A 27,482-nucleotide genomic window follows, 5' to 3' on the forward strand; every position below is an offset into this window, starting at 1 on the left:
CACAAAAAGACACATTACATCATAAACTGCTTCCAAAGACTGCATGTCAACACTAGTAAGTATTATTGTACTTAGCACAGATTATTCCAGTAAATATGGAAGGTTCTAATAGCCAAGTATTTCCAATGCTACAGCTTAGCAGTATCTCTACAAAGAGTAATTAAAGTGTGCCATGTCAGGCATGAAATAATGAAAGAGCCAAGAACCAGAAGTTTACAAGTATAGCTTCAAGTCTACTTAAATATTTTCCAGAGTTAATAGAATTTAATGAGAAAGCTGTTTCATACAATTAATTTTCAATGCTCTCCTTTCCAGCTCATCATTGAGTATTGAGCTCACGCATGCCTCAAAGCCACTTGAACTTTAGGCATGATACATAATGCAATGACTCCTGACACACTGAAAAATAATGCATGCTGACAATGCATTAGTATTACTCAATTAATTCCCTTAAATTAGAAACTCATTTCAGAGCCCTTTGGAAGTATTATTTTTGAGGGTTCGTTTTCTGCTTTGTTTTGTCTGGGGTTTTTTGGTGTAAGCTTCTTAATCACGAAGCTATTAGTTAAAATATTTTAACTAACATTCCATATTTGATGTCTGAAAGGGCTGTATTTTAACAACAAACGCCAGAGGGAGTATTTGATGTTATTTCCCCCTTCTTTAAGATTTAGACCACAAACTAATAGACCAAATCTTCTAACAGAGCCAGACAGAGGAACATCAACCTCGTGTGTGGGTAAGTTTGTTCCATATTTATACTCTGAAAGACCCAAAGGGCACAGAGATTATTCTCTGATCCTGTGTAGTACTGATACATCTGAATCTAAAGCACTTACACACATCTCCTAAAAGAATGACCTCATTCTGTTAAATATGTTATAATTGGAAGTTTTAGGCATTAAAAAAGAGAATAAATATATTTTATAAAGGGAACCAAAGATCAATAATGGTGGTTCAGCAGTTTTGCAATGCTTCTCAGAGCCAGAGACATGAAGACATCCAGAGCATCCACACTGTTGTACACAACCACGGTATTTACTTACCACCAATACAAGTTGTTCTCTAGCTGAGCACACGTGTAAAGAGCACAACAATGTAAAGAAACAATCCGTTCTCCCTGAAGCTCTGAGTACGTCTGTGCAGTGTGCTCTAATTTAGAGGCTACAGAGCTTAAAGTTTCATCTACCCATGTAGCAACCTAAGGGAGAAGGAAAAAAAGGAACAGAGAAGGTAGAGGGAAAAAAAAAAAGAAAAAGTTGCACATCAGTTGCATCTTCAATGCAATATTTACTGGGTTTGGAATGGGGGGAAAAAGTATCACAAAACAAAGAAACAATTATACCCTTTGGAAATTTATCCCCTACCATGTTTCTTTCCCCAGAAGAGAGCTTTCCAGATTAGTTTTCCCCTCTATTTCCAGTCCTCAACCTTAACAAAAAAGGTTGAAAACAAAGGAGAAACCTGTCAAAGTATATGGATGTGATGGTGTCTTTACTAAATCAATTTCAAGTTCACTCTAACTGGGCTGAAAAGCACATTTAGCTAACTTACTTTATATCACTGGAAAGCTTCAATGTCCTTAGTTTTTCAACTAAATCTCTACAGAACATTAACAAGCTTCTCTATTGTCAAACCAGAGTCAGTTTCTACCGTAAGAGCAAAAAGTCAAGTGCTTCATATCATCAGGCAACCTTTTCACTGTTTCAGCTCTAAATCTGATAGATATCTTTTTAAAAACTTTTTGCATTTCATGGGGAGGAAAGGAAAGGAATGAGCAAATGAATTGAGTACTTTCTGGCGCAGATGAAGCTGAAGAAACAACTTCTCTACAATATACTGCAAGCAATTGAAAAAACCCAGCTTTGTCAAATACAGCAACCAGCAAACATTTCATACCTTGTTATTTTCCGTGGCAACAGTTGCTCTAATACTATTTGCAGAAAGGAGCACAATCTTTTCATTGGTTAACCCCAAGAACATAGCTCGTGGATGATGTAGTGAAGGATTCTTTAGAAACAAAAAAAGTATTTTAGATATTCAAAGCATATAAATAATTCTGAAGGGGAATATTTCAAGCTGTACAGTACCTGTGCATTTCTGTAAGGCTCTGATTCACTCCATTTCCACTGATACAGTTCTCCTTTACTGCTAACAGCCACGAGCTCAGAATATAGAGCTCCAATAGAAATAAACTTTGTTCCATCCTACAAACACAGAAATGCAAAATCTAAGACAATGATATTATAAATACATCTATAGATGCAAAAACTGAACTTGGAATTGGTTTTTCTTCAGAGCACCCATGAATGCTGAACCTGAAAAGAAAGATATATCCAGACTGTCTCAAGATCATCATGCCCCCTCACACAAAACATCATTGTTTCTGATGAAGAGAGGGAATAAAGAAAGATATTATTTCCAAGACCCTTATCAATAGCATATACATGGCAATTAACTTGGGCAGTTTATTAAGAGGTTACATGGCGCTTTAAGAACACAACACGGCTCATAAAATTAGAGATGAGAAGATCTCTTGACTTGCAATATTGAAAAAAAATTCTGCTTGAAAGTCTGGCTGTTTGGAATTAACAAAAAAGCAGCATATTTCCACTATTCTATTACTACGTATAGTCAGGAAGGTATCTTCCAAGCTACCCAAGAAATCAGTTATCCAATTCACTGTTTTATCATTTAAACGACTCTTATCTTTCACTTCTGAAAGTAAGTAACTGCGAACAACATCAAGTTTTTAAAAATCAGTATGCTATATCTCAATAATGCAGCATTATAACCTGGCATGCTGGGAAAGCTTCTAATTATTGATTATTCCTCTTGTCCTTTTCTCCTTTTTAACATTTTATCAAAACTCATCTGGCATCTTTCTAGTACTTACATGGCATCAGTTTGTTCATTTGCTTCATCCCACATCTACAGGGACCTCAGAGGTCTGATTTCCTCCCTCTTAGATTGGGTTTTGTATCAATGCAACCATACAATGTTACAACCTCACCTCCGCAAGTTCCTGTTCCTCCTAGCATTCAAACAGATCTCAAACTATAGAGAGTTTGAGTGATTTCACAAAACATTAAATTCTGTTTACTGAGAAACATTTGTAACATTTCACTGCTCCTCAGCAAGTGCAGCTATAGGACAAACATGTTTTTTCTGAAGTTCCTTACTACTAATAACTCAAATTTTTCTTCCACTTACAGCTTCACAAAAAATGAAAAAAAAAAAAAACAACTTAAACTAGTATAAAATCAAATGCTGTCTTCTACAGCTACAGATCTGAAAGATGGTATCTGGTCTTCTCTGCAGTGGTTATCTACCCAGATCAGTACCTTTAACTGACTCTCAGATTACAATTCACCACATTTAAGTACTTCAGCCATCTGAGGGGAAACTGAACTCAGTCAGCTATTAAAAAAGTCCCACTATCCAGTAATTTACCTGCCCTCTAAATTAGGAGACTTTTCACCACAGAAGTTTAAAAGTGGAAACACTTTTAGTTTTGTATGTCTGGATTTACACTATTTTTTTACTGTTTTCATGCCCAGAAGTGTGCATTCCAAAAGGTGTGAATGTGTCCTTGAGTGACACTGGATTCATCCAGTACAGCTCTTACCAAACACTCAGTATTTTGGGAGAAAGAAAAGCAGCAGGAGGAAAGGACAGCAGCAATCACAAGCAATTCTCTTTTATACCCTGATAAGAGTCTCCAGAATTGGTTAAATCATTAGAAAACTATTTTGTTCTGAAGGGCATCTACCAACATAGCAAAGAAGTAACACAACTACTAATCCACATCATGATTATTAATACATGCCATGGCATAAACACTGCACATTCTGAGAAAGAAGTGTCATCAGAACCTACTGTACTCTAATGAGATGCATTAGACTTCATCAGCATAGATGAATCTTCAGAAGTTAGCTGGCCTAATGCCTCACAGTTAAGTATGGAAGGCAATTAATTTTTGCTCCAAGACACTCTCATTTTGACTTTTCATCTTGCTAACAGATCTTTTAAAAACAAACAGCTTAGTACCAGAAGCTGAAGACTAGAGACCTGCCAATCAAATTTTTTCTCTCCCTTCCAGCAAAATATTAGCAGTTGTGACCTAAGTGCTTCAGAAGCAATGCTACATTCACCTCCAGAGGGCCATTCAACCAACTGCCCAAAGATGCACAAACAACACAACAGCTCTGATTCTGTAAACCTGAGACTCATGTTCAACTACAAATTCTGATTTCAGACCAGAGAAATTAACACACATAAAGATGATGTAGACTACTAGCAAAATCTCAAGCAGAACACACCTACTTGAAAAAACTAAAGGCTTGGTGTGCACCTAAACTACAGTCAAGCAGGGAAAGACCAGCCATACTTGCCTTTACTACGCTACCCATACACGTGGCACAAGGCTGATACTGTGCAAGTGCAGACTGACAGTTCTACAGTGTAACAAGATTTGAAATACCAGAAGAATATACTCACTGATTTGGATTTCTGAGCAGTTGATGATGTTTATTTGGTGGAGAAAATGCAGTACCTGAACAACATGTCTATACACGGTCAGTCTGAGATTGCTGGTCAAACTGATTCACTTGGGAGCACTATCAGTTTTCTAAAAGTTTCACCCATGCCTCCCAGAGGTTGGTACTTCACCTCCCACAAACAAAAGTTAACCACCCTCATCACAGCCTTCTACAGAGTTCTGTCCCAAATGCTAAAGGTCAAAATAATGAAAAACGAAGGAAAAATATTTGCAGACACGACTGGTTCTTTTGTCATGGTTTCTTGTGTGCTTTCACTTGCCCCTAGCTTACTGTCTTTTCCAGTAACCTTTCAAGACCCCCTTTCTATTCTCCAAAGTGAAAGAGACATCTGAACTGACCTCTCTGCTAAACTGTCTCCCCCAGGACTCTCCCCTTGAAGAATTTCTGTTGGAAAATACTACCAACAAAAATTCATACTGAATTTACAGCAGGAAAAGACAGAACCATTTTTTATGAATGTTCAGTTGAAGGAAATGATGCAAAGTTAAATTACTTTTGAATAAAAATGGAAGGCCTTTCCAGTAAGACACCTTGATTTAACTGGAAGCCCAGAAGCTGGGATTTATATGAGTGCATATGCAAACAGGTAAGTGGGAAGCAGTTCAGTATATAAACTGCACAGGCATATAGTTAGATATCACAGCAAAACAAACAAACCCACACTAGTAATAAGGGCCATAGTAACGTTACCAAAACAAAAATGATGAGTCAGTATTCCAAATATAAACTACATTTATTCATTGATGTTAAATTCCTGGAATGTCTCTCCACCAAGCTAGATTTTCTCATTCTAAGCTAGGGGGACGAAAGCTGCCAACTTTCACTGACAGAGAAGTTCAATGTTACTATATAAAGAAAAACAAAACAAAACCAAACCAACAACAAACCCACAACAAACAAAGGGAAAACACTTTAGACATAAAAGATCCGGTAGAGAGCAACTACTAGACAAACATTCTTTTTAGGTCTCTTAATTTCTCAGTCTGAATGCCCAGAAGAAGACAATTGCATCTGAAGTCTTGCTGCTGTTAGCAGAACTAAGCCTCTATATTCACCTCTGTTTTCAAGCTTTCTATCTAGATTTAGTCTGAAATGAACAGAGACACAGAGAAAGAGTGACCGATCAAAAAAGCAACCCCACAGATCCCACGGACAGACAGAAATGGGAACACTAGAGCTAGTCAATAAAATTTGGTCTACTAAACATAGATGATCACTTCCATTCTTAGGAAGCTCTTTGGTTTGGTTAGTTGGTTTGGGTTTTATTTTATTTAGGTTTCTAAAAACTCATCTCCCCAAACATTTAGGTAGTTCACAAAGACAATGACCACAGATATTCAACTACCAACATATAGCTGGTGTTTCTACTATTTTATCTCCTGCAGTTATTACTTCTTGCCTTGAAAATGGAATTAAGGTTATAAAGAAAAACAGCTAATCAAAGCCAAAGGACTTTGAAGGAGCAACCAAGTTACTGATCAACTCAAAACACAACTGCAAGTAAATGCAAATTTTTACTACCATAGTTTAAAAGCCCAATCCACTCAAACTGAAAGTATGTCTAGGAATAATAATGCTTAGCAAAAAACATTTCTTTGATGAAGCATAGTTTAGATTGTTTCATGAGTTTCCTACTGCTAATTAAATGCTTTGAGCACCCAAATAAATATCAGAAAGAAACAAAAAACCCTAAGCCTTATGATCTACAGCAGTATCTTGAAAATACACAGAGAAGAAAATTAAAACAGTAGTAACAGAAGGGCAGCTATAAGGGTGTCAATAATTATGAGTAATTTAACTAAGTGCATAATAAGGAATATGCTTTATTACATTACCTCACAAAACTAAAATGTCATAGTCAAAAAGGCAACTCACAGTATTTATTCAGGAAAAAAAAAAACAGATCAATTGCTCAGCATGCAAATAATAGATTAAAGAATTCCATACCTTATCTGGCCACCACTGCAAGTCTTCTCCTAAAGAAACAGGACTTTGAACAGGTGTATTCTTCTTGTCCAGGTTTGGTTCCCCTTCCTTACTTGTTGAGCCTCTTTCATTATCAAATGAGGCTCCATCAAGCCACCTTCGTTCACGCAAACGTAAAACGGACTCACGTTCACGCAACAGCTCAGAGTCTCTCTCTAAGGGAAGAAGGAGAACTGGTATGCAATTGGGTCACACCAGTGGGATAAAAGTAAGCCACTCTCTAGTAAAGACCCTTCAGGATGCAACTAACAGCAGTTTAATCTACTCACACAGATTAAAAATATAGTCCTGACATGCAACATTCAACATATTAACTCTTTCAAGAATATGTACTTTAGAATCGCTAAACATAAAATAAGCTAGAAATAAAGGCTTACAGTTTTTTGCACTATGAAAATGCTAGAGAAATTTCACTTACATCATAAGAGGCCAAATACATTTAGCATTTATATTTAAAGTTTTCTAGTACAATATGCAGTTTTGCAGTTTTATCAATGTAGTTACAGTAACAGAAGAATCTTAAGTCTATACAGTCTGCCAGATAGCTTTATGCAAACCAAAAAAGAGTATTTAATAGAGAGTTTCATAGCAACTTTCCCAGAAAAAACAGTAATTTGAAAAGGTTAAAGAAAGAAAGCATTAAAAAAAAGCTCTCATACATATTTGATAATCTAACCCCTTTTGTTTAAAGCAATATTCTATAGGACTGGATTTAATAAATTAAAGTGTATCTGCTTTGAGTAGATTAAATGAAAACTTTTCGAAAGTCAGACAAGTTTTTAAAGGGATTCTGACAGAAAAATGTTCTTACCAAAATGCTTCCCCTCCAACTAGCCTATAAACTGTCTAAAGCCAGTACTCTGCAATTCGCTCATGCAGAAAAAATTTTTTAAATCAGGTAATCAAACTAACTTTCCACAAGTCAACTATGCATGGAAAACAAAGACTATGAAAATTGTGGTAACATCTTATACAGAACAACCTGTTATATAGAACAACCTTAAGAAAGGAAAAAAAGGAGGAATTTGGGAGGAGTTATGTCAGATGCTGAATATTTGCACATGCACATAAATGTATTTAACCTATGAAGTACCTCACTTATGCTCACAAAAATCAACTGGAACTACATATACTGATGAGATGATGCATTATTATCTCATAGTTTTAATGGATTACACCAAGTCTTGGGTCTTTTGCTGTATTAGACAAATGGGAAAGTTTTTACACAAGCCAAACATGACAGCCTGTCTTACAGATGTATTTCATATAAGTACTGTACTTACTTTCTAGCAAACATCACACTGACCCCTGACTAATAATTTTGTAACAGGAACTTACACATTCAGCAATTAATATATTAAAACATGTTCATGAAAGGCAACAAAACTGTACTAAATAAACAATCACATCAGAGGCTGGATTAACAGTTTGGAAATAGTCTAGGTATTTCTGGCAACAGCCTCAAAAAGATAAGAAATTGCTGCATGGTCTGTTATAAATTTTTCAATTGTGTTGTGCTTAAAAGAAAAAATGCCCTAACACTGCTCAAGAAGCGTTTTTTATCACCTGCCAATAGTTCTCCTTATTCAACTATAAAAATGCTTCCAAAAAGTAAAATTTAGATTTCTTCTCCCTCCTTGTTATCTAAAGTTCCTCATTCCGTAAAGGTAACTTCTGTAATGGAACAACTAAGGAAATGTGAAGAACAGTGTAAAAAGAGCAACCCAAAAGAAAGAAAGAAAGAAGAAGAAGAAGAAGAAGAAGAAGAGGAAGAAGAAAAAAAGAAAGTATTAAGAATGCTGCATGTCATTGATTATTACTAATTTTTGAGCCAAATTATATATTTGTATGGCAATCTATGTATTAGTAGGTACATACACTACAGTTTAAAATAAACTTAACATGCAATAATTTTGTAACACCTTGCAATGATCAACAATTATATTTTTAATATATGACTACCAACGTTCTTGCAGAACTTACCTGCTAACAGTCAGAATTCATAAAAATTTTGATGAGCAGCAATCTGCTTGTCTACTCTATATTTGACAACATAGCACAGTCTACTTTCACATTAAATCAGCATCTAAACCACCGGTGTGTACTATCACTAGCTTTTCCCACAGCAAACTACTTATTACAAAGAAAAAAGGTGCAAAATTACCTCTGGATGAGCCTAGCCTGGAAAGTGATGAGCGCCGAAAGGATGGATAACCAAAGTAACTAATATCTTCTGAAAACATAGCATCAGCATCAATAATGACACTTGGGTGAGCAGAATGTATGTCAGCATCCAGAAGAGACATAAGATCCTCTATAAGAGGAGACAAGGGTCTTAAGTGAATAATCAGCTACTTAAAACATCAGCTAGAGAGACCATCAACTAAACAAATATCAAAACAAAAAAAATCCTATCTATTAATTGAATTTCTGCTCTTCAGATTCACCAGTGCAAACTCATGTGCCTCCTATGCAACCACATTTACAATCAAGCTTGGTGAACTAGTGAACAAAACCAGCTTCCCTGCAAGAACTGCTCTGTCACTTACCTAACTACATTTCCCAAACAAGACTTTCCCAAAACATATTGTTCTGTATCCCAAAAATTCAAACTTTTGACTGTCACTTGAAAGAACAAGGCACTAAAGTAAGATGGAGACATATACACACATGGGCACACACACTCATGCATGCGATGCAGAACTCCCAGGATGACCTAGAATGGAGGGAGGACAGAGCTGATGGAGAAAGGCAGCTTTCACACAGCCATGTCTTTGATGCCAAAGACTGCGCCTTTCCCCATGCAATGTTTCTTTCAGAGAATGATGTACTCATTTAATTCACAAGCTAGCAACTTGCCGCTCTCAATACAAAGCTTTAAATGGTAGCTACACGAACAACAACAGTTATCTGGAAAAAGCACAATGTTTTAATATCATGCAGTTTAAAAAGAAGACCCAACCTAAAGGTTGAACTTAAATACTGTGAGTGCCCTCGCTTCCGTGTTAGAAAATTTGAGTTTCCCTGGAGTAATGATCATCATTTAAATGCAAAACAATCTCCTTCCAGTAACTAACCTAAAGCTTCTATCCACACACAAAAGAGGTTACTGGAAATTCATGAGACTTAGTGAAGGCCAGCAATATGGACTGTCAAGACAACTGAACCTGATCACCATCTTACCACAAAAGGTCAGTCCTACTTCCCTCCTTTATCCCTGTGATGGGCACCTCCCTGGGACAAGGGGGGATATCTAAATCTAACTAGTGCATTCACCTGGCTTGAAAAAGAAGCTCACTGGGCTTAGAAGTAAGGTGGGGATGGATCTTCAGACTGACTTAATGGAGTAATCAGAGCCCCAAATGTGGAGCTTCACCACATGCTGCAAAGCTGACCAGACCCTACTGCTTCCTGCCAAAGGCAATAGTTCTGCCCTTCCCAAACATCCAAGCAAATCTGACTTTAAAAACAAAAAAAAATCAGGCTCCCCAAAGGGTTTTACTAGCCCATACAGGCCCAAAATCTCATCCCCTTGCAAGGGAATGGCAGGACAGTGCTTTCTGGCAGCAAGACAACCTCATCAGTTTAAACCACCCACAAAGCTCATGTGAGGCTATACACAGACTCCCTTCAGGAAACCTGGCAGGAGCACGACTCCTGAACATCCAGTTCTCAGCCTCTATCTCATAAGCATAAAAGGAAACAGTGGCATTCTTGACAGCAGAATCTGATTATTATGGGTCTTTTTCTCAGTGTCTGGAATGAAATGGAGGGAGGAACCCAAAGCAGAGGGTATCAAAAAACTGAAAGGAGCCAGAAGTCTGCTCTTAGAGCTGGTATTAATTCACTTAAGACTTTCACATGTCTGCATATCAGAATATTCATCCTTGTATTCCTAAACCCTCATCTACAGGAAATGTAACACATACCACCAAGTGTCCACAGAAAAACAGCACTGCAAACCAGTGAGCACAGTGAGTTCAAGGTAAGACCTACATAAATGCTTTTTGCAGTAATTAAGTAATCCACTCAAGTGTAGGCTGTGCTTCTAAAAGCACACCATTTGGGACTCCATAGTTCACACAGTACACTTTAGGAAGTCATCCATGACAGGCTGCTTGGAGATCTTAGAAAGAAAATTCACATTTGGCAAACAGGCTTTACCTAAAACAGTTCAGATCACTCAGAGTACCCTTACCCTGCCCGCTACTGGCTTTTCACAACTATAAAGCTGCAGGACACCTCACCTTCAGCATCAACTTGTAAGTAACAGACTTTCAGAGCTGGGAACACAGATGAGATTCTGTGGTTTTTCCCAATATTGACATACTGCTCCCTCCTCCCACAACTATCTTTTCCTAGGTAAGCTCCAACCCCTCCATACTCTAGCAACTACTTCTGATATCTTCTGGTCAGTGTCCAGGAAAAAAAACTGCAATGAACTTTGATCTCTTTCTAGGAACCAAATTGCCCAGTACAGAAAACTTTCCACCCTCATTCAAAACAGACAATACTGGATTTTTTTAAGGTAAGCTACATGAGAAATCCTCTTGACAGAAAACACACACTAACTTGTAACACACACACACACACACCTTCCACCAGCTCAGGCATCTTGAATTTAGCTGCGTTTCCAAAAAAAAAAGGTAGAAATTCAAGTATCAGACGTAAGAACCAAAACTATGTGGCTTTGGGCTAAATACGCATTAAGATGAGTAACGAAATGAAGCCTTTTCTTACCCTCTTATTTCAGCTTCAAATCAGATTTTAATTTTCTTCCAGTATTTCTGAAAGAGATCCCCCTTCTTCCATTTTCTATATCAGCAAAGAAAGGTGCTAAAACCAGTAGGGATAGGAGCCAAATCCACTCCCCTTCAAACATCACTGGAATTTTTTTAGCGCTGTGAAAACACAGATACTGCAAGGCTACATCCAGTTTAAAAATCCAGAGTTTAAAAAAAATGAAACAAAACAAAACAAAAAAAAAAAAAACCCAAAAAAAAACATTCTCTATGTCTTTATGTTCCTGCTCTTCAGACAAATCCCGTGGGATTATATCATTCATCTTGTGCTGAGTTAGACCAGACTCAGACTGCTCCCTTCACATCTAGGTATGATACTTCTGATGAACCTATTTTTGTAAGAAAACATCTATGATTCACTACTAAATACCAAAGAAAATTGAAAGGAAAAAGATATCCAGTTCAGAGGAAAAAAACAAAACATCAAATAGCATTAGCACCGGATTCATTAATTGAAGGCGTTGCTTAGATCAATTCTGATCTCAAGTAGAGCTCACTTTAAACCTTCTCCCTTAAGGGTACAATCATAAGTTCTCTCCCCTCTTCTCAGCTGCACACTTTTATGAAATATTCAAGTATTCAATGTGTTCAGTACCTCCTCCTCTTTCAAGTTTGGATTAAATTGGCAAAACTGTGACAGTGAAGGGAGAGAAACATTTGTTTTGGTTTCCTAGGAAACTAGACTAAAACAGAACTCCAGAATTCATTCTTGATAAGATAATATTTATTCAAAATATTACCCAACTTGAAATTCACAAAAACAGAGAGAAAAAAACCAACCCAACAACAAAGAAAACCAAACCACAACAACAAAACCACAAAAACCCCCAACCCCATTATCTAATTGTTTTCCCTAAAGGCAAACCACTGAGCTGATCCTACACTAGGCTGCAGTTCCCATTCCCCTCCCTGGAAGCCAGCACAGGAAGCCTTGCTGCAACACCAGCCCATCTCTCTCTCCTCTGCAAAGCAGCCTGGATGTTGTCAAACCCACATTTCACAAGTCCCACCAGTGAGAACCCATTGTACCATGCAGAAGTTACTGAGCAAATATGCACTCCTCTGAACTGCACAAACAGCAAAACTTTTTAACATCTACAGCATCTCTATTCCAACTATTAACAGACCATAAAGCCAGCAAGAACCCTCTAATACAGCCTGGTACGAGCCTCATAGAGGCTGTCAAGTCTTTCCTATGCTAAATGAACTTGTTCTATATATTTTTACCTTGATTATTCCCCTTATGTATGTATTTGTTATGAAACAAATGAACCCACAGTCCTCTCTGCTAACTATCATAGAGCAAAAGAAACAGGACTAGATCAGAAATGCCAAAAATCAAAGTACACTGGGATCCAAAAATAAATATTTAAGAGACACTCATTGACAGCAATCTGTACAGAAAACATTCTGCTCTTCACTTAAGACATTTTAAGAATTCAGGAAGGATTGAAACATGTTTTTTGCTACATCAAAAAAAAGTCAGATGCATAAAGTTTACAATACTGATAATATCATCACAACTGATATATTAAGAAATTATGATCTATTAAACAAGAATATATTAATTTCACAGTACTTGGAAAGTATCTCAGCTTAATAATGATTTTTTTTAATTACATGTAAAGCGCTTTTAAAAATTTCTCTAGCTTGGAAAGCTTAGAGAAGTAACCCCTAAATTTAAGGGTCACAAAGCAGCAGACATGCAGAAGGCAGAAAGACCAAATTAACATATGCTTTTAATTGAAATGCAAGAGCCTCAAAAGTCCAGAGGCAAATTCTGCCTTCTCGCTTGCTTTTTTTGTGCTTGAAATGAAAATCAAAAAGCTTTAAAGCATAATTTGGAATAATTTTTAAAAAGGTTCTTTATCTTTCAGAACAATAAAAAAGCCTAACAATTGAATGCATATAGCATGTATCAGTTATCCACAGTTTTCTCTGATGATGTTATATTTCCAAAGGGACACCCAGATGTGAGATGGCAAGTGAAAGCAGGAAGACTGCAAAGTTTCTAGAGCAAAAATACTTTTAAAAAGAGCTATAGGCAACTTTCTCTGGCCATATGGTTTTCCTGAAAACTAGCTTGCATGGTCATGTGACACAAGCAAAGCTGCTAATTTTTACTATTCAATGTTTCAACAGCAGAGTTACGACAGCACTGCCTAGTGTTCAGCTAGATTTCTGATCGGTTTCAAACTGATCACACCAAACTAATTAATTTCTGTGCAACAAACTTAGGACAGAGAAGGCATGCACATTCTACAAATCATAAATTACATCTTTGAACATTAAGTGGCACTAAGATCAAGTGTCACTTCAGTCATCATTTCCATATATTTTCCCATAAAAACTGGGAAAAAAATAGCCCAATTTCTCTGTGGGGTAAAAACCTAATTTTAGGACATTGCAATCCCTTATAGGAAATTTACTCTGAACAGGGAAGAAGATTTAAAGATTAAGCCAAGGAGAAAATTTTTTTCTGGACATCCAGTGAGGACAATGAAACTATGCATATCACTTTAACCCATCTCAAATAGATGAGACTCACAGACTGTAGTGGAGGCACCTTCAAATAAATGTTACCAGTCACAGGTTGTCAGATAGCCCCTATTAATTCATCCTTAGGATCACAAGAGGTACTCAGAGAACAGCTGATGCTGTTGAAGGCTGGTTAGTATGGTTAAAAGCAGAAATTTACAGTAGAAGTTCCTAATTGTGATTTATCTTCTTAAGGTCAATTCTGGAGGAATGCATTTGGGTATCCTTAAGACTGAGAAGTGCTTTGAACACTTGGAAACTTCTGAGATTTAACTTCCTCCAGTGCATCTGTCTAATCCTATTAAGCTGATCACCAAAAAATAAGACCAAGATTAAAGATTTTTCACCCCTTTCACCAAAAGTCTTGATTCTACAGCAAAATAAAGATGCTTGACAGATGCAACTAAAACTAAAAGAAGCAAAATGAAATGCAAAGATTTGTTGCAAAAATTAAAAAAAAAACCATTCTCTAATCACATGACTGACAAGATAAAGATGGACGAAGCCCATGAACCTTCCTGGTGAACCAGATGAGCAGAAAGAAAAAACCAAAATACAACCATTTATTAGAAAAATATCAAAACATCATTTTGACACACAGAAGAAAAGCTACTATGTAGTCAGAGTTCAGATGTGTTCTTTTCGTGCAGTGCAACTAACACAACCCTGGGATTTGGCTGCTATGTTTTCCAATCTGCTCACTCAGCAAGAAAAGACTGCCTAAATTATTTAGCCAATGCAAAAGAAGATTCAAAGTCTTTTATAAAGAGCAATTTTATGGGACAGGCAGTATTTCAAAAACAGCTGCACTTACATTACAGTATTTTGCCATTATCGCCAGAGCAGCATTTATAAGGGGAACTTGAGATGAAGACTAAATTCTCGATCTAACTGTAACAACTGTAAAGTGTTTTGCCCTCCATTAAGGCTTCTTGATTTTATAAAAGCACGTAATTTTTGCTCTAAAAACTTATATGAATATTAAGAATCTATGTTAGTAGAAAAAAACATGCAAGTCACTAGAAAGTTTTAGAATTAGCTTTTACAAGCAAGCCACACAGCAGTCTCAGCATCTCACTGAGCAGCAAAATAGACGAAAGTAATGTTAGTGTTACAAAGCCTGGGATCCTAAAAAACCCCGTAACTTTCATGCCCCCCAACAAAACCTATCAACAGTTATTCTTCAGTGGGTATTCTAATCCCTCAAGACATCTCAGTCCATCTTTTGTTTTATACATCTTTTGACTTTGTTCCTATAAGCAACAATGGTCTTCGCTGCATACCTTGCACAGCACAGAGCTCACTGTCAGTACTTAAATACAGAAAAATAAGAACACGTTGGTGATTTTTTATCAAAAGTTGCAGGATACAAACCTCCAGGAAGATATGATTCACTTGCTGTGTCATCCCCATCATCTCCATCTTCATCATCACGACTCAACAAATTATTTACAGCAAGGTTTACATCAAGATTTGTCCGCTGGAGTTCTCGAATAATAATACTTCTGGACTTCCCTTGTAAAACAACTTGTGCCTATAAGAGCAGAGTGAATTGATTACTGGTCATTCTCAGATCACCAAGCCCTATTCATAAGAAAATGCTTAATTCTAAAAAAAGTCTAATAAGAATCAAAAGTCAATAACAGTACATGCAGACAGGCTCCTATCGATTTTTCACAGTATTGTGTACTTGATATCCAGCCTTCTCTCAGCTCCAGTTAGGCCACTGAACTCCAACTTTGGCACTAAATTTTCTAACAGAATCTTTGAATCTACTTCTTGAAATGTTTAATGCTGCAGTTAAATAATAAATATAATCTGGCTTTGAGAGTTTCTGTATATTTCTATAAAAGTGTTTAAACTTACTATGCCAATCAACAGAGTTTGCAATCAATTGCTGTGCCAAAGCTACACCTCAATCCCCTTTACACTGGTTTCTCTTTCCACTGCCCTTCAAACAAAACCACTTTAATGACTCTATTTTCCTCATCATTCTGTTTCTAAAGGCTTATCATCAGCAGTTTCTGCAACACTGAAATTTGTATTAAAAAAGTGCAAATGCAGACAAAACCTCCTAAACATCAAGTGCAATGAATTTACAGAAAAAGAGAGAAACTCTGTTTTATTCTACTGACCCTAGGACTCAGAGCACTTTGTTTTTCCAAACTAGCCTCTACCAAATGTCAGAGATTATGAGAGTTTTGAAAGATCAGAAACAAAAGAACATAAGAAACAAGTACTGAGTATTTTCACAACAGAGTAAAAATAAGGCACCAAGTAAAAGGCAAGCAAAAAAAAAGGGGAGGGGGGACATTCTAATAGCACACAAAGGTAAATTTTTTGTCATAAACTTCTATGCCAGAAGTTCACAGATTTTTGAGACTTCCTAGAGTCTACAGACCATCTGCTAAGATCTTTCCCATTGCTCTGCTTTCTAGTTACCTCAAAAATGTTTCAGACACCTTCTATTTTGAAGGTAAACAAAGTACTCTATTTAAAAAATAAAATTAAAAAAAGAAGGCAAAATATCACAGCAAGGGAAGTAAAGCAGATTATCTTTTGCCTAGCAACTAACTTCTGTATTTCAAATGTCAACCAGCAACTAGTTCTAAGCTAACAGTTAAAATGCATTAACTAGTCACATATTTTGAATGTATTCTTTTCTTCAAATATAGAGGAAAATGTTTAAATAGACTGAAGCGCCTCTTCAGACTTTAGTACATTAAAAGGCAAAAGCAGAGCAATATATACCCAACATTCATAAAAGTCACATTTATAAAAAACTAAGCAGAGGTGTCCATGAAGAAAAATTATCAGTATTTTAAAGAGAATAAATTTTATGTCTTTCATTTACACCTGAAATGGATCATTCCTTCTATCAAACACCAAAAAAAAAAAAAAGAGTCAATCTGTCTTCCTTTATTACATTCCTTCAAGAAACTTAACATTTGATATTATTCTCAAATATTTGATTCTCTCACTAAATCTCCCCTCTGCAACCAAACACAGCCTTCCTCATCTACATTAAACTTATACCTTGTCTTGGGTGATGTTTGGAAATGCAAATTCTAATTCTAATCCAAAAGTCTATCACTTCCACTACATGCTTAATAATAAAACCAAGTCAGCTAAGGAAAGTCAATTTCTTCAATTGCATGCCATTACTCCTTGGAGAACAGGCACTACTACAACACATTCTGGTACACGTGCTCTGAGAAGCTCTGCAAGTTTTTGGCAACAAGCAGTTTCTAGTTCACACACCTGTGAAATTAGTTCCTCTGGAATGACTGATGCTGGAATCACTGGTTGTGGCTGACTCCCCAGCAGTCCAGATCCTCTGTCACGTCCTGTGCGTATAACTCTGGTCTGCCTTCGAGAGTCTCGAGCTCCAGCAGATGATCTACCAGAAGATCCTCCTCCACTTCCACCAACCCCTGAACTCCAGCGACTTCTAGAAGATTTAGATTATTTGTTTTTTTAATACAGCAGCATACCTTGGGGACTACTTCAAACATCTTTAGTTTTATTGCTAGTAACTTATAAACATCCTCTGAAAAATACTGCAGCTTGACTTCACAGACAAATGCTATAAAAGTAACTCTCAAAACTAGAAAGAACAAGAACACCAGGAAATTGATCAAGTCCTGAAATATGCAGAAGAAATAAAAAAAAACAGGACTCCAGCTGGAACTTGCATTCTTTCCTACTAATACAGCTGTGTGGATGTATACATACATAAACACAAAAAAGGATCCATTCTCAGATTTTCTAAAAGCAGCAGCAGCAGCATAACATTTAACACGTATCTGTCAATTTCCTGCTATAAAAGCACGCATGCACCAACTTCACTGCCAGTGGCTCTGACAGCACATCACTATGCTTAGGTGGATCTTCTAAAGATTCTCATACTTGATTACATTAAGAAATTTGTTAAGATTACTTGATTTTTCTAGTGTAATTTTCTCTACAGTAAGAGAAATCTTACACTAGACTGTTCTCTGATTCTCAGGCATAGTTTTCAAGAGATACTCTACTTTTTACATATTGCTATTGCAGAAATCAACAACTGCACACATTGCAAAAACATGGCTTAACTGACTGAATGGCTTTTTTGTTTCTGCAAATCAGCATCAAAATAAGGCAACAAAAAGACAGTGATTTGTAGAAATAGACATCTCACCTTCATTACAACTATCCACTAATAATTATCACCACAGAACTGTGGCAATTGAATATGCTCTGAATTTAAGACAAGATAATCTGCTGCCATGAAAGACAAGAGACTCTAGCTTGTTCTTCAAGGTTAACTAAACTTTATCTTGTAATACACCTTAAAGGTTATTGGATATGGTATTACTTCTACTTAATAATCTGTATCAGCAGAACCTTCCTGCTATCAACTACCTGAAGTCTCAAACTCATTTCAAAAAATACATTTAAAATCAGACATGAAAATAAAGATACATTCTCTGAAACAGTATCTAATAAATTTACATTAAAAGTCTATCATATGTAGCTATTAAGACCTAATTATGTAAGAATACTTGTCTTGCATTGTATGCCTTCATTACTAGCACCCTTTTTTAATTGAGGTTTTTTTTTCCTCCGGACAAGACCCCTGCAATTATAGAGTAACTTGAGTGTCTGCTTCAGACAAGGCTCTGACAGACATCTACATTTTCAGAATTCTAGCTAGTGACCACAGACAATGACAAGACAAGACAAAAAGCAGTTCAATTATGTCTTTAGGAAAAGTCTTGTCTCATGAGTTAGAAAGAGAATTCTAAAAAATAAAAATATACTACTGAAAACACAAAAAAAAAAAAGAAAAAAGAAAAAATACTAAAGAATGTGACATTTTAAATAAAATGAGCCACTTAAACTGTTCTAAAGATGGGAAGGTGGCTGAGAGGAAAAGAACAGGACTGAGGGGAAGTCAAATTCTATTGAGTAACTTTCAATTCAACACTCTGCAGGGAGGTGTGGGGTTAAAGAAAAAGTTCTATATTAGATATTAATATTCACTACAGATCCAATTTCTACTTTAAGTTATAAACTATCAATGGCATCATTTAGACATCTAACAGTTAAAACAATTTCTGTTTGTTTAACAATCCAAATATTCCCTGTGTGTCCTACCCTGGTCCTGTTAAGGCAAATAAGGATACAGCCATTGCTATTAAAGCCATCTAAACCTAAAATAAATATTAATATAGAATAGAAATCTTTCACCTCATTTCTGTTCACCCACTAGTTTACTACATCTCTCCACTATGCAGCAGCATGCTGGCAATTTTCCAAATCCAGTTACCTACTCTAATAGCTCTACAGTTTGAATGGGTTTAGATACAATTTATTAAGATAATTACTCCCTCCATTTAACAGACTAGTTATAGTGCCTACTGCTATTCTACTAGTTCAGTGACTTTCAACTACCTACTTCTGAGGCATTCAAGAGAAGACACTGGGAACACTTCAGGGTTAGTCTCTAAGACTCAAACAATTTTAACACATTATGCTTAGTTAAGAATAAGGAGGGAAAAAAAGTGTTACATGTCCCACAATAAGTTCTAAAACATGACAATACTAGTTTGTCTTTGATGTTTAACACATGGATTTTTAGGTTAAGATGCGTAATGGTTTCAGAAAAAAATCGGGAAGGTTATGGGTTATTCTTCATGCAACTAAGGCCCAAATGAAATTAGTTGATTTGCTAATAAAAAAACCAACAAATTTTCTGGAAAATCATGGAAAAGATGTAGTTCCTTCCTCTTAACAAATCATTCACATGCAGAAACCACAGTTTTTATTACTGCAGTCAGCAACATTAGGAAGCAGCATAGTTAGACATGTCTTACAAAAACATGTAACAAAGAGATCACTGTCATTATGGAATGTAAATTACCTTCCTATAAACAGGGACACCATCAATTTTAAAGCTAATGACAAGAAATCTGGATCCATACAGTACATTTTGCATATAGTACAATTTTAAAGGTTCTGAGAAATAACCTTTTCCAAATGTTCCTTTTCCATTACTATGTATAGGACTCTGGCTATCAAAACACCACTTATGACTTGGGGCAAGGGAGTGGAAGGCACAAAACAATGGAGCCCACAAAGAAGGTTCTTCCTGCATAAATGCACTCATTTCACTGTATGCTCCTGGCCTATCATGGTTTAAATTGATGGTGTCCCTCTAAAAGACTGCTTTTCAAAAATCAAGGAACTAAAAAAACATTCAAAAGAAGACAACAGAGCCCAAACCAAGTTATTCTTTTTTGCACATATACGAAAAACTCTCTGTATCCTATGTGCTGGAGGGTCATTTAAACGTCTGTTATTTTAACCAAGTCAATTAAGTTTTTTTTGTTATACCCTACCTACACAACTGCTGTGGTTATACGTTCCCTTAGACATACTGCATACAATTTATATATGTGTATACACATATACTCAAATATGGAACAAACAGATTGCAGCCTCCATCCTATCAAAACTTACCCAAGGGTGTTGCCTGCCAGTCTGCCCAGAGTTTCAGAACCAGACAGAAACCATGGGGAGTCACTAGTCCTGCCTGGCCTGGATGTCCTTCCTGCCCCTGAGCCACTGCTCAACTTTGAACTGAAAGTAAAAGATGGTAAATCAGTCACAAAACAATCCCAAATGGGTTAAGAACAAAACCTGGAATCCCAGGTTGAAATTCTCAGGGACTTAGTCTGGTAACATACCAGCTTAAGCAACACCCTTGGGGAATATTCCAAACTAATCTAACTGTATATTAAGAAGTACACTGGAAAAAGAAAGTGGAAAGCATGCCTAACAGACCTTATGTACATCAGTAATCCATAATAGCACAGATGCAAACACATATTAAGCTAATTAGTGATTGGAGTTAGCCACTGTGCTAAATTTTTCATTAGTGTATATGTACAAATTGTAATCAGCAGGTGTTCTATCTATAAACCTGAGCCTGAGTATGCTACTTCAATATTAAGTGGTTTAAATTCAAATGTGAACCATTAATTAGTCCTGTTAAGGGGGACTTACCTGGCCTAAGGACCACAGATCTAGAAAGTGAGCCTTGCCAGAAGGGACTACTTTCAGAGTGGATTCTACATTAAGCTTTAAGTTTAACACAGCTTCTTTCTTAAGGATTATTCTTGGAGTAGCTTGTTTCTTCAAGTTAAAGAGAGCCTGTCTCACTTCTTTCAGAATCACATATACTATTTCTTCCTACACCAGTTTGTTAAGCTGGGCTGCTTGGCTGCATCACCATAACCACTGCGTCTCTACTCAAAGTACCCATTCCAAAATCTACTTTGAAAACAAACAAATAAAAACAAAACCAGAAAAGCAGCCAAGCTGCTTATCGAGTTCAGAAAATATCTTAGAAGAAAAGCATTCCTTACCCATCACTATTCTCAGGTTTACCCAACTCCAATCTGTCTGGTTGAACTGAAAAACCAATCCTGCAGACTCTACCATCCTGTATTTAGAACAAGAAAAGCAAGTGTTCAGAACTGACATGTAAGTCAAGTTTACCAAAAAAAATTAAAACATGAGTCCTCAGTTATTGAAGAGTATTAATCAATTTAATGTTAAAATAACTAATTTAACTGTATGGTTTCAAGTTTGTTATCTGAGAAGATTTCAGGAACTTACCTCCAGAAGAAATGCAGCGTGATTTGGTCCCACCACACACTGTTTAATAGTGGCCTGTTCCAATACATTCAAAGGCGGGTGGCTGAAAATAAAAAGGGAGAATTTATAGTATTTTAGAACTTCTGAAGTCTGGAAAAAAAAAATCAAGCTGTACATGAAAGGAAAAATGTGCAGTGGTGGCTACAAATACAAAAAACTTTCAAAAATTACTAAACATGCATTAATTGAAGCACACAGCACATAAAATCCAGGGAAAAGATCTTAAAAGGTGATAGTTTTCACTTAATCTGATCAGCAATAAACAACAGGGTTTATACCTCATATTAAGAAGTCATTCTGTAATGAAGATTTTAACAAAACAATTTATCATAACTGAGAACCCCTCATTTTATTCCTGTGTTATCTGAAGTATGTCTGGACTTCAGTATCAGTAGCACTGAGGATTTCTAAGGCTCCATCATCTACTGTAAAATCTTCTGCTTCTTGTTGCTGTTAGAAAAATTGTACTTTCCTAAATTATTTACAGCAGCATATGATATGCCTTACCTGTTTAAATTATATTTGTTCAGTTTCTCTGAAACTTCCCTTAATCTGAAACAGAAAGAAATGAAGCTGTTATTTGATTACATACTCCACAGTCCACAACATCCATGCACACAGCATATTTATGATGTTATGGGAAGGGCTTACCACCACATTTATTGAAGTTTAATATAAATACTACTTGGTGCTGGAAGGCTGTTTTACTTTGGAGTTTAAGCCTTGCCACAGCACCAACGTTTGCTTGCATTTCTGTGTGTTTTACAAGTCGCTATCAAAAAACACTACTCTTGCCTTGTTACAACCATTTATAATTTCATGCACAAAAAAACATATAAAGCAATGACCAGGAACTGTAGATATACTTGTATTTCCTTGTATAAGATTGAATACAGTATCCCAGAGGAGAAAGGATTATCATCTTCTAGGAAATCCAAGCATGTGGCATGCGAGAGCCAAAAATACGACAATATATTACCCAAAGCAGAAAACACAAGGAAATAGATGAACAAAAGCCAACAGCAAAAGGGACAAAACCAAATTCTGACTAACAGAAGAAACAATCCAGAGAAACATCTTATTTATAGGTTATGTATGTTCTACCTAACCCTATAAATAGCGATACAACGTTTCCAAAAGCTCAAAATATCAGAGCAGAAGAAAGGGCCAACCCATAAACCACTCCTGCTTACAGGATACTGCCTCCAGAAGTGGAAAAGAGTAATTTCTAAGGTAACTTCCAATCCACTGAGGAAAGATCCTCTATGGGCGGCAAAGACACTGGAGTACTATCAGGGAAGCATGTCAATTAAAGCTTGGGTCCCTTTCTTCCCAAAGGAGACAAGCAATCTGAAAAAGCCCCCAAAGAGCTTCCAATTATAGTCAGAGTACCTGCATTTTATCAAGATATAAAACCATGACTAATTCTGTAAAAATTGTGTAAGGTCCTCTTAAATAAGATTAAAAAATCTCAGCTTTGGTACCATGCTCATCCTAGCATAAATCAGTAACACGTTTCTAAACCTAGCAAAAAGACAGGCACACCAGCACTGTCTTCCTCTGAATCCATGCCTTTAAATCCCCCATTTTTACTTGCCTAATTTCAATTTCTACACACAGACTATGGACATCAGACTTCAGCTACTTGCAAACGCTGAGCATGAGAAAGAAAACAGACTACAGAGGTCCAAACAGTGAAATCTTAACATTAGCAACAGTGTTTAACTCCAAAGTACCTGTCCTAAGGGAAAAAAAATAACTAAATCTGTTTGAGAAACAAGGTATTTTATACTGACAGAAGTAACTTCCAAGCCGAAGAAGAAGGGAGAAGTAAAAAGAAGACAGCAGGATGGAATTGAATGTGTTTAGAATTGCCTTTTGCTAACCAAGACAAGCTGCCAATCTGTAAGTAGGCAATTTCACACTCCCAATTTCCAGCCACAACTACTTCACACAGGCCAAGAGTACATAGGCAGACAAGGTTTCTGTGAAGATAACCCACAAAAGCAAGAGAAAACACAAACTTCCCATGCAATCTGTGCAAAAGGTACCCCACAAGAGTGAACTTCTGTGGGAGACTATGGAATGAACCCCAAGTTGAACAGCATACACTCCACACCTTATCATATGGTTTTATACAGCAAACAGGGATTGCTGCGTGATATCTGACAAGTTAAACATCCCTGAAGTTCCATGTCTTGAGTTTATCACCTAACAATTTCCCACAGGAATCCTGAGCAGTTTTTCTCTCCTGGCAAGCATGAGTAATAATTACAGAATGGGAAAACCTACCTTTAAATTCATTGCACTGCCTTTAAGAAAAGCTGACAGCAAAAAAGTAGAACTTTATTGGAGATGGTTACTAGACTAGTCTATGAGAAACATTTAAAGCTTCCTTATCCGAGCCTTGGTCACAAGACCAGACCACTACCAAAGAAATAGGCATTAAAATTTGAAAAATATCATCATACTCCTTTTATACCTGTAAAAAATGAAATAATAGGAAAGAAACATTCTCAGAAATCTAAGACTTGAATACGCAATGAATCCATGAGTAACATCAATCTCAAGAAAGCAGGTCTACCTGCAACAAGCACAGGCCAAAAGAGATCTAATACTGCTGAAAAGAGGCTGTTGTCAATCTGTAACAGGGGGAACAGAGAAAGCTATAAGCCAGAATGCTGAAAGTACTAAACTCTTCTATAGAAAGAAAAATAAAAGTAAAAACTATCTCATGCCTCAACCATTTCATATGCAACTGCTGTAACAGCAAAATTATCAAGTACTGCTCGTAAGCTCCTATAAGTCCACAAGGACTTGAATTTGATGCAGAACACTGCTGGAATTGTTTCCTGCTGAGCTGCTGGTTCCACCCTCATTCCTCCCCTTTCTTGTGCTGGCACCAGCATTCACATGAACACCAATCACAAAACCAAACCAGCAGGAAAACAAGAACAAAGCAGAAAGATGTGTTTGTGTACTCTGTATGGAGAGTCTCTCTGTGAAAATAAAAACTTGAAATAATTTCCTGCAGCAATCTAAGCCTTTCTACCTGCACAGTTGCAGGGTATTGTACCACTGACCCTCTGAAGGGAAAAGCTTATTTAAGATCAGGTTAATTTTAATTATACAGTGCAGTAATTTCAACTGATGGTGCTCTGGAGGAAGAGGTAAATGCAGAGATGACTTAGACAATTCTCACATCAAGGTCATAAGACCTTTCTGTGGTAAATGAAATCTCCAATATAAATGCCTTGACAGACTACACTTCAAAAAGGTCTCATTAAAGGCAATTAAACTACTTCAAAGGACAAAACAAGCATTTTCATCACAAACATTTTTGAAGAACTACACTAGCTTGGCAACACTTTTAGACAAAAAGTTTAGTGATGATGGCTTCTATCAAGACACACATTCTTTAAATATTATTAATGAAATTAATCCAAAAACAGTTGTGAGGAAAATAAATTCAGTTTCTCCAAGACAAGGAGGGATTTCTTTTATTTCAAGTTTTGAAGCTCCAATTTCTAGCCTCTAGAAACTGATCAGAATAGAAGAGATCTATGCTCACACTAAGCAACCAAAAAGGCTCTAGGTCAGGACTACACAGCTCAGATTTCTGACATGGCACTTTTATTCATCACAAGACACTACTTTTCTCAAAGAAGATTTCTATTTCCAGAAAAGTTCATCTTTTTAAAAAAACCAACCAGATAAATAAAACATAAACCAGCCAAACGAAAACCACACAGGCACACACAGAAAGAACCAAACAAACAAAAAAAAAAACACATCCCAAAACCCTAAAACCCCCAAAACCAGCTTGGTATGATGATCAACTTCAAGTAGGGAAATAAGAAATAAAGCTACTTCAGGCCTGGTAGATTTTTTTAAGTGACCTTTAAAACAACTTAATATGTCAAAGAAGTCTGTATGCCAACAAACATGGGACTTCCACACCAGAGCAGACAGAAGTATTCAAGCACCACTACAATGCTTTTCCAAGGGAAGGCTAACACTAATACTAATAAAAATAACAAGCAGATAGCCAAGGGGACACACCCATATGACACAATCCATTTAAGCACTGGAGAACAGTATTACACACCTATCAACATTTAACAGGTAAATACAACCTTCATCCCTGTCCCTGATCCTGAAGTGCTCGGAGCACAGTGAGCCAGAGCCAGGGAACCCCCTCACAGGGTTTGGCCCAGCGGAGCTGCTCAGCCTCCAGATCAAGGACCTCTCTCACCTGCCTGTCTTGAATCACATGGAAATGAGCTCCTGTGCCAGCCTATCAGTGTCACAAAAACAGCCTCAAAAATGCAGAAAATGGACACCAATGAAAAACTTGAGCAAATACATGTTTCCTAATCCCAGGATAACACTCTGACACTAGATACTGTCATTGATGCAAAGTCACACCCAGCTATCTTCTGTGCCACAATACAGCATACCAAAGGATCCTGACCCTGACTGCCATCTCAAACATTAGAGAGCAGCTTCCAAGGAGGCAGCCTTCCACAGCTACACCTTTCCACTACCAGAATAAATGAAGATTTAGTGTGCTTTAAGTCATTCTGGGTAGAAAGAGGGAATAATCCATAAAATCAAATGCTGAAGTACCACACAAAAGCAGGCAATATGATTATCTGTAAAAATAAAGTAATGCACATAAGAAAAAAAAAAAGAAATACCAAGTACAAAATTACAGGCTCCAAGGTAACCCATACTGCTCATCAGGGCAGTAGGATAATGTGTTTAGACTAAAATACACAGATCACTGAAATTAACTAGATGACAAAGAAACCCACTGCTCTACTCAGTACTCAGGGGAACCATGAGTACTTACACTGTGTCCTCCCTACATTTCAAGAATTATAAATTAGGGGTATTTGGTTATTATATACTAAACCAACACCTGCTGCTCAAGAAATCCCCAAGCTGCAAATTCTTAGAAGTTGGAAAAGCATCACTGTATGTTTGCCCTATTCTAACACTGTTCTCCTGTTAATCTAGCACTGGTCTCTGTCAGCAGAAAACAGGAGGAAAATAAGATGGACTTCTTGCCTTACTTGAACAGCTGTTCTTGTACTTCATAGTATCAGCCAACACAGGTTTACAAAACATGGCTCCCAAACTTTATTTCCTATTTTGCAGGATTGTCAGTTTGGTTGATAAAGGTAGTTCTGATCACTTCATAGTTCTCTCTGAAGCATGGTAACACACTGTGCTGAACCTGCAGTAGAATGCTAATGGCAAAGACCAAACAATGTCCTGAAAACAGCTTTCTGTCACTGAAAAGTCTTCAGGTAATTCAGTGATTGTAGAATGAAAATTCTCTAACAGTAGACCATTACTATTTAATAACAACACTGATATACACAATGACCTAAGTTGGGTATAAGATAGCCCACAAAAAGGTTAAAGCATGACAAGAAAAATTAGCAAAAATAGAACATGTATTTTAGTTCCAGTTTTAAGAAAAGAAGGCAGATTTCATATCACTGTACAGAAGAACAAGGGGACAGCAGTGTATATTGCCTAGCAAGGCTTACAGTGCTGTGTTCCACAAAATCTTCACATGGAAGCTGCTGATGTTCAGGCTGGATGAGCAGACAGCGAGGTGAACCAAAAACTGTCTGAACATCTGGGTCCAGAGGGTGGTGATTAGTGCCACCAGGTCTGGCTGGAGGCCAGTGACAAGCTGCGCGCCCCACGGGTCAGTACTGGGTCCAGTCCTGCTCAACACCTTCACTAACAATGCAGATGATGGGGCAGTGGGTACTCTCAGCCAGTTTGCTCAGGACACCCAACTGCAGGACATCACTGCCATCCAGACATGGCAAGAACCAAGGGGAGGCAAGGCACACACCCCAGCACCTCA

General features: G+C 37.0%; 1 protein-coding gene across 2 annotated transcripts in view; it reads right to left on the reverse strand.

Moving 5' to 3' along the window:
* The window catches only part of UBR5 (ubiquitin protein ligase E3 component n-recognin 5), a 69,532-nt gene extending 47,392 nt beyond the window's left edge, over window positions 1-22,140 (reverse strand). The window contains exons 1-11 of one of the 2 annotated variants that reach the window (XM_031058981.1): window positions 22,100-22,140; window positions 21,554-21,635; window positions 21,301-21,377; window positions 20,393-20,512; window positions 17,150-17,339; window positions 15,263-15,422; window positions 8,713-8,862; window positions 6,510-6,721; window positions 2,091-2,207; window positions 1,900-2,010; window positions 1,047-1,201 (exon numbers count right to left, since the gene is read on the reverse strand). In XM_031058981.1, the coding sequence (XP_030914841.1) occupies window positions 1,047-1,201; window positions 1,900-2,010; window positions 2,091-2,207; window positions 6,510-6,721; window positions 8,713-8,854 (737 nt within the window). In that variant the 5' untranslated portion in view covers window positions 8,855-8,862; window positions 15,263-15,422; window positions 17,150-17,339; ... (2 more) ...; window positions 21,554-21,635; window positions 22,100-22,140. The remainder of the gene's footprint in view (window positions 1-1,046; window positions 1,202-1,899; window positions 2,011-2,090; window positions 2,208-6,509; window positions 6,722-8,712; window positions 8,863-15,262; window positions 15,423-17,149; window positions 17,340-20,392; window positions 20,513-21,300; window positions 21,378-21,553; window positions 21,636-22,099) is intronic. The other variant, XM_031058982.1, reaches the window with a different exon arrangement.
* Between the last annotated feature and the right edge of the window lie 5,342 nt (window positions 22,141-27,482).

The sequence above is a fragment of the Geospiza fortis genome, unplaced genomic scaffold, assembly GCF_000277835.1.
Source record: "Geospiza fortis unplaced genomic scaffold, GeoFor_1.0 scaffold200, whole genome shotgun sequence".
In the NCBI taxonomy this organism is placed as follows: Eukaryota; Metazoa; Chordata; class Aves; order Passeriformes; family Thraupidae; genus Geospiza; species Geospiza fortis.